This window comes from Micromys minutus, assembly GCF_963924665.1.
Source record: "Micromys minutus genome assembly, chromosome: 14".
Taxonomy (NCBI): domain Eukaryota; kingdom Metazoa; phylum Chordata; class Mammalia; order Rodentia; family Muridae; genus Micromys; species Micromys minutus.
The window spans coordinates 1,576,544-1,589,354 of NC_137983.1; the positions used below are offsets into that span (position 1 = coordinate 1,576,544).

At 50.9% G+C, this 12,811-nt stretch overlaps 2 protein-coding genes across 6 annotated transcripts in view; one reads left to right on the forward strand and one right to left on the reverse strand.

Moving 5' to 3' along the window:
* Positions 1–201: 201 nt before the first annotated feature.
* ARMC6 (armadillo repeat containing 6) lies at positions 202–12,347 on the reverse strand. The gene is made up of 8 exons (XM_080928769.1): positions 12,252–12,347; positions 10,311–10,437; positions 8,135–8,217; positions 4,655–5,228; positions 3,320–3,465; positions 2,340–2,471; positions 1,929–2,066; positions 202–824 (listed from the first exon to the last, which is right to left on the reverse strand). The coding sequence occupies exons 2-8, from the start codon at positions 10,429–10,431 to the stop codon at positions 612–614; spliced, it is 1,407 nt and encodes a 468-aa protein (XP_080784895.1). The 5' UTR covers positions 10,432–10,437; positions 12,252–12,347; the 3' UTR covers positions 202–611.
* Positions 12,283–12,811, forward strand: part of SUGP2 (SURP and G-patch domain containing 2) — a 31,861-nt gene continuing 31,332 nt past the window's right edge. For 2 of the 5 annotated variants that reach the window (XR_013975331.1, XM_080928767.1), the window contains exon 1: positions 12,361–12,428. The gene's annotated coding sequence lies outside the window, so the exon portion shown is untranslated. Of the gene's footprint in view, positions 12,429–12,724; positions 12,776–12,811 lie in introns of those variants that run through there. The other 3 variants (XM_080928768.1, XM_080928765.1, XM_080928766.1) reach the window with 3 other exon arrangements.

Consider the following 12,811-nt stretch of genomic DNA (forward strand, 5'->3'; position numbering starts at 1 on the left):
AGAGACCCCTTGAGCCTGCATCAGCAGGCTGCAGTATCAGGAACCAGGGCCAGGGCAGACCCTGATGGATGAATATGAAATCCCTGTCTCTACCAGCAGTGCCAGGAGTTCTAGACCTATTTTACAGGTAAGAAAAATGAGAAGCTTTAAAATTACACTCATTTATTTAGCATGTGTGTATGCACCACAGCACACATATGGAGTTCAGAGGACAATTTGGAGGACTCACCTCCCTCCTCCCACCATGTGGATCTTAGGGAATCAGCCTTGGCGGAAGCACCTCTATCCAGGATCCCAACCCAAGGAGCAGGGTTATCAACTGCTTGGAGTGGTGCCCAGATTGCAGGCTGGCCTTGCCCAGAAACCAGCTTGTGGAGGCCCCAAACTCCAGACAGAGTGATGTAGTTCCCTGTGCCCTTTGCTCCAAAGCTGCCAAGAAAGGCAGTGGTGGAAAGGGCACTGGGAGCGGTGGGCCACCGGGTCATCACTGCTTCTACCCTCCCCCACCGTCCTGCTAACACACTTGTGTGTTTTGGGTACATGGGTGGGGGACAGAGAGGCAGGGCCTCATAGCCACCCATGTTCTGGAGTCAGAGCTCTCTGAGCCGGAGTCACAGCGCCAGGTCACCCTTCTTTCCTGTCCACAGTTCACGAAGCTCCACACGGCAGCCTAGGTCTCGCAGTGCGGCCTTGGCCACATCTTCACAGTCTGGGTGGGCAGCTCGGGCTTGCGAAATGAGCTCCTCCGCCCCCAGGTCCAGGATGGGCTTGGAGAAGACCTGGCTACGGGACACCAGGTTTCGGATCAGCATGCAGGCCTGTTTCTGGAAGGCAGAGAGACTGAATTGGGGAGAGGCCAGGACTGGGGTCCACTCTCACCTCCACAAACTCCTTAGAACATGAGACAGTTATTCAGTGTAGAGCTACATTACACCAGGCTAGACCCATGTCCCACATCTCCTGAGCACTCAGGACAGAATCTAGCACTTGGACAGCTACCCAAGTCCCCTGAGGCGGGTCCTGGAAATGGTACAGAGGACATGGGTAGAAGGTGCCAAAGTGTGTTTCTCAATGAGTCACACATCTGGGTTGGTTCCAGGACCCTTAATCAAGTTTTGTTTTTTGTTGTTTTTTTGAGACAGGGTCTTTCGGTGTGGCCCTGGCTGTCTTGAAACTCACTCTGTAGACCAGGTTAGTCTTGTACACAGAGATCTGCCTATGTATGCTTCCCGAGTGCCGGGATTAAAGGTGTACACCACTACATTCAGCCCTCCCTTTGTGGATTTTAAAATCACTGATTACAGGCACCATGTTCCACAGCTGGGTCTGCAGAGAACAGGTTTCCATGCTCCATGGCCTGTCCTCATGGCTGGATGGCTCAGAGTACCTGACACAATGGGGATGCTGTGTGCATGGTGATGTTTAGTTGTGACAAGTGGGTATGGTGGCACAGGCTGGCTGAGGACATGGACCCCAACTTCCATGTCTGCAGGAGCTACAGATCTACAGCTTGTTTCAAAGGAAGACTGGAGTGGGGGTCAGGGTCAGAGGTCAGTTGGTAAATGTTTCCCTGGGGTTGGTATCAGTTGTAAGTGTGGTGGTACAGGCCTGTCAACAGTACTCACTGGGGAAGGCAAGAAGACCAGGCAGTGAAGGTTATTCCTGTAGCCAAGAAAGTTGGAGGCCACTCTGTCTACTCTGTCTCAAAGGAAGAACAAGAGGGAGAGGAGAGGAGAAAGGGGATAAGCCTAGAAAGAAGCAGTTGTGCCTGCAGGTGTGTGTACTAAAGTCCTTGTATATGAGACTGCCCAGGCTGTACTGTAGTGTAGGACGGTCAGTCTTGAATTCATGCCTCTTGTGAGACTACAGCCACCACACCCGACTCAACATGCTTAGCTGATGAACAGGGTGGGTGGCCACTTACTTACCTGGACACCAGCCTCCTGTGGATGTGCCTTCATGGCCTGCAGAGCGGCCAATGCCCCGCCGCCCTCAATAATGACCCGGCTGTTCTCCGGCTTTCGAAGGGCCAGAACACAGAGTGCCCCGCAGCTTTGTTCACAAACCTGAGTGTGGAACAGGAGGCAGCTGAGACTGTAGGGCAGATAGACTGCCCTCCCCGTGTTAGCATGACTGACCACCCTGGATAGCCTGCAGCTCCCCTTGTGTCATAGCAGTGGTGGGCTGGGTAACCAGAGACGTTGAGAGCAGAAACCCGTGAGAACCCGATATGGTGTAGCCTACCAGGAGACCCAGTCCCTCACCTAGCCTTGCTGACAATGAGGAGGCAACCCCTGTATATCCGACCATTGTCCCACTCATGTGGCTGAGGTGAGTACCTGGGGGCTGGCCAGGTGCCGGGTCATGGCAGCCACAATGGACTCAGTGCCGCCTGCTCGGACAATAGCATCCTTCACATCGTCGTTGCCAGCGATAGCCCTCAAGGCACTGAGCACCTGCTTCACGAGGTCCTGTGTGGATGGCAAGGTGAGGTCACCCTGGCTCGTGCGCCATCTGCAAGCCTCCTACTTGCTGGATGGTGGGAGAAGGTGCTAAAAAAAGCACTCTGGCTGTTTCTCAGTCTGAACACATGTGGCTATTCCAGGGCCACAGGCCTGCCTGTGACAACAGGATCATGACCCAACAGAGGAAGGGCAGACTGGAGGGCAGGGCGGCTCTAAGTTGCCTACTCCACTTCAGATGAGCTGGGCATGAGCGGCAGCCCAGGGAGAGCCCTGAGTGGCTGAGCTATGTCCACCTCCTCACTCCTGCTCCCTGGAGAGCATGCACTCGGGGGCCTGGGCTCCCACGAATAAGGCCCCAAGTTCTAGCACCCAGAACCACAGTGAGCCTGGGCCAGGTAGTACATATGGGTCAAATTAAGGCCAGTTGAGACTATGTTGAGTCCTTGCAATTCTGTCTCATTGTCTGTCTCTCTGTCTGTCCCCATCTGTCTGTCTGTCTCTTACACAAATGCACATGCACACACACAGCCAGTGTGGTAGCTCATGCCTATCACCCCAGTACTTGGAAGGCTAAAGCAGGAAGACTGCAGAATCAAGCCCAGCCTGGGCTACAGACTAAAAAGGGCTGTGGCATGATTTGGTGGCAGAGGGCTTGCACACAGGAGGCTCTAAGTCTCACCAATCTAGGGAAACAAGAAAAAAAAGAAAAACCGGCAGAATGGAACCATGACCCTAAGAGTGTGGGCAGGCCTTCTGCGTCCGGACTTTCACCCTTGCCTCAGTGGGGTCAGTCTGGCCAGCTCTGGCCTCAGGGGCCAGGAGCCCTGAGGAAGGAGAAAGACTTTGGGCTCCACCTGGTGGTCATTGCAGTCAGCCAGCAGGGTCACAAGGATGCCAAGGCCTCCAAGGTCTATAACCTCTTGGCAGAATTCATTCCGAACAGCCAGGCGGGACAGAGTGCTGCAGAGTTCGCTCAGGACCCCCGGGTTGTCAGAGAATGCTGTGCAGAGGCAGGAAGAGAGAGTTAGAGCTGGGAGGACCAGGGACAGGCAGATGCGTAGAGAGGAGCCTGTCAGTCTTGGGAGAATGTCCCACTTCCCAGGCTGGCTGGGGTCATCTAATAAGGCCATGGAAGAGTTGGTCCCTGGCTGGGCGTGCTGGGCACCGTGCCAGCAGCTCTAGAAACTGACACCACAGTGACAATAACTGGCAGACTTGCTCCTGGCATCCCCTAAGCAAAGAGGTTAAGGGTGGGGCATGGTGCACACCTTAGTTCCCCATATTCAAGAGGCAGAGGCAGGGGGATCTTATTGAGTTCCAGTATAGCCTGGTCTACATAGCAAGTTTCAGACCATCATGAGACACAGTCTCAAAGAAAGGTAGGAAGGAAACCAAACAAGCAGAGCAAGGTTTCTGACGTAACTCTGAGGATCCTGTCTGGGAAGGAGTTTTCTAACCACCACAGAAAGCTGGCGGAGAGCACAAGCAGACCAACTGGAGATGCAGTGGAGGTGATAGTCAACAGTTATCCATAACATCTCTGTGGCACATGCTACCTATGCCCACCTGGTACCCTCTTTTTCCTACACAGGCTGATCTGAACAGGCTATGGATTTACTTTAAGTAATGAGATGTGGAGTCTGGGTGGCCCATCCAATCAGGTAAAGGCTTTTGTAAATGGGACACTGAGGTTTCTCAGTAGAGAGTGTCTGGGGTCTGGGAGTTTCCGGTCTGCCCTGGGGCCTTCAGAATGTTAGCCATCCTCTTTAAAAAACTACGCATAGGCTGGGGTACAGTTTAGAGGTGGGGCCTGGGCTCAGCATAGGGTAGTTTGTACTTAACATGAAGCATGCACTATGCTGGGTTCCACAGCAGCACCAGGAAGCAAAGACAAGACAAGCAAGGCTCCAATGTCTACACTCCTGCTCTATCTAATTAGCCTAATCCAAGCTGCCACACATAAGCACAGAAGTGCACACAGTTCTTCAAGAAGCTGACCAGCTTTCCGGATGGTCAGGCCTCATTTCTCAGCCTCTCTGGGGACAGGACAGGGACTGAGGAAGGCTTTCCTGTCTCTCAGATGAGTGGAGAGCCCACACACGGGTCACTAAGGAGCTGGAGCTGGGACAGGCTGGGAGCTATCCTTCCGAGAAGCACACCCACCCTCCTCTTACCAGTGCTGTTCCTACCTCTGGCAGCCTCAATGAGCACCTTCAGGCCTTTGTTCTCCTGAACAATCATCTTGGCATGCTCATGGGCATGGCCAAAGGGTACTCGGATATCATCATCGAAGGTCATGACTCTCAAGGCCCAGCAGGCCTCCCTGACCACGTCGGCGTGCTGGCCATGCTGTGTAATAGCAGCCGTGAGCAGGGGCAGCACACCAGCTTTCACCAAGCCCTGCCGATTCTGTTCGTGCTTTAGGCAGACATGGCGCACGCAGCGAATCCCACAGCACGTGAGTTCAGTGTTGGTGGCATTCTGTGCCAGTGTGGCCACCAGAAGACGCAAGCCCTGGGCATCCAGGAGGTCAGGCTGGCCATCAGTCAGTACTGCCAGGGCATTGAGAGCCTGGAGCAGAAGACCCTGGTCACTGGTGGCAGCCAGCTGCCAAGCAGCCAGGAGGATCGGGTAGGCCCCCTTCTGGGCTGCCAGGTAGCGGCTGGCCTTCTGCTGCTTACACTGGTCACAGAAGCGGACAAGGTGGGCTGACACCTCCTGGAGCTGGGAGCCAGTCAGGGATTCCTGCAAATCCTTGAGAACCTGTGGAGAATGTCACAGTATTAGCTGCTGCTGATAGGCTCAGCACTACAGGGAGTCTCAACACAGAATCTGGGCCCAGGATGGAAGATAGGGCCAGGTCCGTCTGGACATTTCTTCTATACCTATACTGCTATTTTAAGACAAAAAAATTTTTTTTTTAAGTGGGTATGTGCGTATGTGGGTGCAAGTGCGTGTGCAAGTGCATACAATACCCTCAGAGGCCAGAATAGAAGGTAGGATCCACTGCAGCTGGAGTCACAGGATGTTGTGAGGTAATACATGGGTGCTAGGAATTGAACCTGGGTCCTTGGTAAAAGCAGCAAGTGCTCATAACTGCTGAGCCATCTCATTAATGCTAACATAGGAGCTTGATCTATAGCCTAGGCTGGCCTTGAAATTATGTTGTCGGGGCTGGAGAGATGGCTCAGTGGTTAAGAGCACTGACTGTTCTTCCAGAGGTCCTGAGTTCAATTCCCAGCAACCACATGGTGGTTCATAACCACCTGTCATGGGATCTGATGCCCTCTTCTGGTGTGTCTGAAGAGAGTGCACATAAAAAAAAAAAAAAAAACTTCTGCAACAGTATCCTGGGTTCAGGGACTCCAGCTATCAGCCACTATATATATATATATATATATATATATATATATATATATATATATATATATATATATATATATATATATATATATATATAAAATCACCCTATTTAAAAAAAAAAAAACAACTTCAAGTGTTATTTTATTCGTATGGGTGTTTTGCCTGGATGTCTATCCAACAACTGAACCACTCAAGGTGCTTGACACCTGAGGATGCCAAAAGAGGGTGTCACATCCCCTGGAACTGGGGTTACAGATGGTTCATGAGCAGCCATGTAGGTGCTGGGAACTGAACCCAGATTCTCTGTAAGGGCAGTCAGTGTTCTTAACTGCTGAGCCAGCTCTCCAGAACCTGTGCTTTTTATTTAATGTATATGAGTGTTCTATCTGCATGTATACCAGCACACCAGAAGAGGGCATCAGATCCCATTACAGATGGTGGTGAGTCACCATATGGTTGCTGGGAATTGAACTCAGGACCTCTGGAAGAACAGTCAGTGCTCTTAACTGCTGAGCCCTACCCTGCATTGTTAAGTACTGTGGATTAAACCTGGGGGTCCATATAAGATAGGAAATGCTCTACTTGAGTTACATATATCCCCAGCCCTTGATTTTTTTTATTTTTCATTAAAATTTTTTTCTGTCTGTCTGTCTGTGTCTCTGTCCCCCCCCCCCCCCCCCCACAGCATGCATGAGGATGGCAAAGAACAGCTCATGGAATCAGGTCTCTCCTTTCACCATGTGAGTAGGCCCTGCAAGGCAGTCACTAGCTCAGTTACTGGCCACACTTGTAATCTCAGAAGCCTTGAGTACAAGGCCAGTGACTACAGAGCTGAGTTTACTCTCAAGTGAAGTGAGAAAAAGTGTGCTTTCTTCTTTCAACTTTTAGCATACGCTGTATCAAAAATCAGAAAGCAAGTTCTTTCATGCGACACTTATGGTGTCATGTCAAGAAGTGCCAGCCATCTCTGTGGCTCTGCTAAGCAAGGGCACGAGTGAGTAAAGACACACTGGAGTCCACTCTCTAACTGCACCAAGAAGCCCCAGGCAAGAGCAGTAGATAAACAGCCCCGATAAGAGCATTAGAAACACCTCAGTGGCAGCTGGCGTTGTTCTAGAGTGTAACTGGTCCAGACTGCTTCTGGAGGGAGAAGGTCTCTTCCTCAGACTTGCCTGTTTGGATAGCTCCCTCTCATCCACTCCCCAGATATTCACCTGCACAGGGAAGCCTCGTTGCAAAGGTTTCCTGAATCCAACTCCAGGCCATCAGGGAGAATTATGAGAAAGATACTAAGAACAAAGCCAGCCAGTCTGAGTGGCATGACCTTAGGATGCACACAATGTGAACCAAAGTTAAGTCAATGTGCCCAGTGCTACTGAGGTGCTGGCAACCAGTCAATGAAAGGGAGGCTCCGCTGAAACCAGCAGCATGGCCAGGAAGACTTGGTTCAAACTCAGAAACCTGGCAGAGCACGTGACAATAGAATGGAACATTAAAGAAGCCAAGGGGCGAGCTGGAGAGATGGCTCAGCAGTTAAAAGCACTGTCTGCTCTTCCAGAGGTCCCAAGTTCAAATTCCAACAATCACATGGTGGCTCACAGCCATCTGTAATGGGATCTGTAATGGAAGTGTCTGAAGCTACAGTGTACTTATATAAATAAAATAAATAAATCTTAAAAAAAAAAAAAAAAGCCAAGGGGCCGGGGGAAGGGGCCAGGGGGGTGGTTCAGTGCTTCAAAAACAAGCCTAATAACCTCGGTTCAATCCCCAAGACCTACAAAGGGGAAGGATACACTAGATTCCTGAAAGATGATCTCTGACCTCCACCCCCCCCATAAGAATTCTGCTGTTGTTAAAACAGAATTATATTATATGGCCCTGACTAGCCTGGACTCAATATGCCTCCTGAAAGGATGGGGTGGGGTATATATTAAAGGTATGTGTCATTGTTTCTATAAAAGTCAAGGATTGGGAGGGGGAGGTGGTTGGGTGCACAGACTTGTTCAGATCCCCAGAACCCACACTAAGCTGGGCCAGAGACCCTTGATAAATGTGTGCCCTTGACCCCAGCACTTGGACAGTGAGATCATGTAGGTACTTGTATTTTCAAATATGTCTGTCAAGTGGCTCAGCTATCCCCCAGAGCCTGGGCTGCCCTCACATGGACTTAGGACACATGGTTGTAGACTTACATTGGTCACAAGATGGACAGACCACTGACATTCAGATACTGATTTCTCCTACATGGAACATGGGGAAGAGACCTTCCTAGACTGTTCCACCATGATGGGGAGACTGGCTCCTACCTGCAGGACATCATGTGTCGGCTCCTGGAGCCCATCCAAGGATCCTTTCGGTGCTGTCTTCACAATGTTGCTCAGATCAACCCCTGCAGAGAGGAAGATGGGATGAGTGCTGGAGTCAAGTGACAGCCATCCCTCAAGTCCGCCAGGCCAAGAGGTCCCTGCTAGAGGCCTTACATCTGCGGTTCTTCCCAGTATTGCCCAACCACAGGCTGCAAGCAAGGCCATGCCACACAAGCTGTCTCTCAATGAGGTAGCAGCTCTTTCCTGGCAGGCAGATGGGGAGGCAACCTCAAAGAGCCTTTCCCTCGGAACTGCATCCTGCCACCTCAAGGCCTCCCTCTTGTGGTAGGTACTTCATGCCTGCATGTGTATGTGTAGTTTAGGAGAAAATTTTGTTTGAGGCAAGAGTCTATGTAGACCAGGCTGGCCTTGAACTCACTATGTAGCCCAGGCTACCTCCACCTTCTAATATCTGTCAAAATCCGGGATAACAAAAGTGTAGTTAAGGTGTTTTTCAGGTAGTCTTGTTATAAAGCCCAGGCTGTCTCAAATTCACAGTAATCCTCCTACCTCAGCTTACCAAGTATTGGGGTCAGCAGGTAGTGTTGATGAACATTTATTATCCCAACGCTGGGAAATACAGGCAGAAAGACCAGTGTTCAAGCTAGCCTTAGCTACATAATGAGTAAAGAGGTTAGCCTAGGCTATATGAACCAGTCTTGAAACAAATGAAGAAACAAGCCAGGTAACAAGGATAAGGAAGAGATGGAAATCCCAGGCTTTGCCACTGGGCTGTGCCTTGTCAGACACTATGTGTGTGTTTGTGTGTGAATGTGTTTCTATGTGTGTTTGTGTGTGAATGTGTTGACGTGTGTGTATGGTCATGTGGGGGGATATGTAGGGGTCATGCAGGTTGACTCACGTATCATTCCTCAGGAGCTGTCCTCTTCTCTGAAACAGGATATCACTGGAACCTGAGGCTCACTAATTATCCCAGACTGGCTGACCAGTAAACCCCAACAATCTGTCTCCACCTCAGTGCTGGGACTGAAGACATATTCTACTGCCCATGTACTGGCTGGTTGTGTGTCAACCTGACACAAGTTACAGCCAGAGAAGCAGCAACCTCAGTTGAGGAAATGCCTCCATGAGACCCAGCTGTAAGGCATTTTCTTATTAGTGATTTATAGGGAAGGGCCCAGCCAATTGTGATTGGTGCCATCCAAGTGGTCGTGGGTTCTATTAGAAAGCAGGCTGGGCTGGAGAGATGGCTCAGTGGTTAAGAGTACTGACTGCACTTCCAGAGATAAATAAATTTTTAAAAAAAGTTTTAAAAAAAGGAGAGAAAGAAAGAAAGCAGGCTGAGCAGCACCAGTCCATGCATCAGCTCCTGCCTCAGGTTTCATGTCCTGCATGAGGTCCTGTCCTGACTTCCCTCAGTGATGAATTACAATATGGAAGTATAAGCCAAATAAACTCTTTGCTCCCCAACTGCTTTTTGCTTATAGTGACTCATCACAGCAATAGAAATCCTAACAAAGACACCTGATGGTGGTGGCACATACCTTTGATCCCAGCACTCAGAAGGCAGAGGCAGGTGGATCTCTATCAGTTCCAGGACAGCCTGGTCTACAGAGAAAGTTCCAGGATAGCCAGGGCTACACAAAGAAACCCTGTCTTGAAAAACCTCAAAACACACACACACATACACCCCAAAACTCAAACACACCTCATTATGGCTAGCGTTTTACATGGGTTCTGGTTCAGACTCAAGGCAGATTCAGTAAGTATTGTAGCAAGTGAGCTGGATATCAGTCATGGCCCCAGTGTTACTTGATCAGGGCACCCTTTTGTGTCCTGGAGGCAGGAACTTCTCTTCCCTTCTGGCTGAGCGAGACAGGAGGAACGGGTTTGCGGCCGGCATCCTGGTTCTAAGGACCCGATGCACATGTGACCACTTTCATCTCCAAACCTACCACTGCCACCACCACTCTGCAGCCCTACCCACCCACTGTCCCCCATGTCACCCCTTTTCTTACTCTGAGGTGAAGTGAGTTGCTGGTGAAGAAGACAGGCAGCAGGGCTGAGGTCGGCAGCACCTCACTACTGTGTTAGGCTGAGGGCTGCGGCCTCATGTTACTCTTGCCTCTAAGAGCCACGGAAGCCTCTGCCCTACCTTGTGATTCAAACTGCTCCACAGCCTCTCGAATGGCCTCCTCAGGGCCCATCTCAAACTCCTCAATGTTCTCCCGTACTGCAGCATCAAAGGTTTCCTGGGTGATGCGCTTGGAAGCCATCACTGCCTGTTGAGTAGAAAGGAACATTTGAGGGGACAGCGGGCAACTGGGAGTCTACTACCTTAGTAATCCCAGCACTAGGGAGGGCAGAGACAGGAGAAGGCCAGAATGGACTACATAATGAAACACTATCTCAAAAAGCCAAATAGATAAAAGGAAAAGGGCAGTGTCTACCAGGGCCAAAGCAACTATGAGAATGCTCTCCTCGCCTACCATACCTGATCTAGCCGCCAAGAAGCTCAGGCCTACCATCCTAGCACTTGGGGAGCAGAGGCCAGCCTCATGCACATACAGAGTTCTAACCCAGGCAAAGCTTCACAGTGAGAGCCTAACCCAAAACAAACAAGACAAAGGCTAACAAACAAACAAATCCAGGCTATGTGAACCCTGGTCTCAATAAGCAATCCCCCAAGATGAGGGAAATAAAGGGCATTCAATTAAACACCAAGACATAAACAAAGTACAGCCACTGACAGTGTCACTTGGCAGTGCATGGATGGTGCCTAGTCTCACGCATGCTAACTAAAAGTTCCCCACCGAGACTGTTTTACAACACTCATTTATTTAATTTCTTTAAATTGCATTTTATCCACTTGTAAGTGTTGGCTTGCATTTGCTGTGTCACAGGTAGAGAGGTCAGAGAACAGTTTGCAGTTCTCTTCACCATGGAGATCCTGGGGATTGAACTCAGGTCCTCAGGCTTGGCAGCAAGCACCTTGACCCACTAAGCCATCTCACTGTCCTGAGTACTATTTCCTAATGTACAAACTTTTCGGATGCTGTTCTTTAGAACACTTTGTGTTTCCCCATTCGCTGGAGAATCCTGTCTCGGGTGTGATGGTGCACAACTGTCACTGCAACACCAGAAGGCTTGAGGCAGAAGGATGGGGAATTCCATCCCTGAAGCTCACAAAGCATGAGAGAACTGACTCCTTTAAGTCCTCTGAATCGGAGGCCAGCCTGGGCTACAGTGTAAGTTCCAGAACAGCCAGGGCAACACAGAGAAACCTCGTCTTGAAAAATAACAACAAAACAAAGCAAAACACACTAATCCCAGAACAATGGAGGCAGAAATGGCAGACCTCTGTGAGTTCTGGGCTAGCCTGATCTATGTGGTGAGACCCTCCTGTCACACATCCCCGCCCCGCAAGTAAACAAAACCAGTCTGGTTCAAGCAGCCCTCTCCCAAGAAATGATTCCCTCTGTTTTTGTTTTTTTGTAAGTTAGAGCCTCATGTAGACCTGACTGGAACTCCTAATCTTCCAGTATCCAAACAACACCCTGGCTCATTTATTGTTTTTTTTTTGTTTTTTGTTTTTTTTTTTTTTTGAGGCGGCTTCTGGATTGGTATGAAACTCGCAGCAATCCTCCTGCCTCCGTTTCTTGAGTGCATCACAACGCCTGTTCTTTCTTTTGATTGTTTTTATTCTGAAATATGGGCTGACTACGCAGACGAGGCCGGTCTAGAACTCATCAGTTCTGCCTCTGTCTCCATGACAGGTGAAGCAACCACGCCCGCTCCATCACTACTAGATCCCCGTGAACCCAGAGCCACACTGTCTTGGACCTCCTGCACTCCTGGCTCCACTGCCTAGAATGCAACCGGACACGTAGCAGGTGCTCAGCACATAGCTGCAGCACAAATGAATAAAATGAATGAAAGAACCTGCACCCCAGAGAGGCGAAGCTTTTGGTACGATTCTCTCCTTCCCCCCAATCCAAATCCCCGAGAGTCGTGCAGACACTACCACCCCGACCCCGCGGCGCCCACTCCCCACTGCGCCAGTCGGCCACGGGCACAGGCGGTCGATGCTCCTCACCCGGTCTACGCAGCCACGTGGGGGAAGGGTGGGGCTCGCAGTTGTCACCCAAGACTTTGCTTTTGGCTCCTTCGGGCCACCGTACACGCGCAAGCGCAGAGGCGCCGCCTCGACTCGGCGTCCCTCCTTCGGCAGACAGGCTCCTTCCCGGGGCAACAAGGGTGACCGCGAGCACAGGTAAAGCGAAGGGAAATACAGAGTACGCGTGGGCCTGAAGCCCTTGCAGTCTTCTCAATGATGCTTCTAGGTGTCGCTTCCCCTCAGACGGGAGTTTTTACCTAGGTAGAATCTACCCTGAGAATTGAGCAGCACGAAAGAGCCAACATGGCTGCCTTTGACGCTTGCGCATGAGGGCCTAGGCGGTGGTAGCCAGCGCCTGCGCACCAAGTCAGGGCAGCGGCTTGCGCCTGCGCGACGCGGCGCTGCGGAAACCGTTGGCTCATTTGCATCTCCCCGCCTCGCCTGGCTGTGGATAAGGATCCTGAGGCGACGGCGGGGGCGGCACCGCGCGCGGCAGGCTCGGGGTGAGGCCCTGAGGCCCTGGGAGGGCGGGCCCGGGG

Coding starts and splice junctions, on each gene's coding strand:
- ARMC6 (XM_080928769.1), bottom strand. CDS start 10,431: ATGGCTTCCAAGCGCATCACCCAGGAAACCTTTGATGCTGCAGTACGG. Junction 8,218..10,310: donor GGAGCAGTTTGAATCACAAG/GTAGGGCAGAGG, acceptor TCCTCTCTGCAG/GGGTTGATCTGAGCAACATT. Junction 3,466..4,654: donor GCTCATTGAGGCTGCCAGAG/GTAGGAACAGCA, acceptor GCCTCTGCACAG/CATTCTCTGACAACCCGGGG.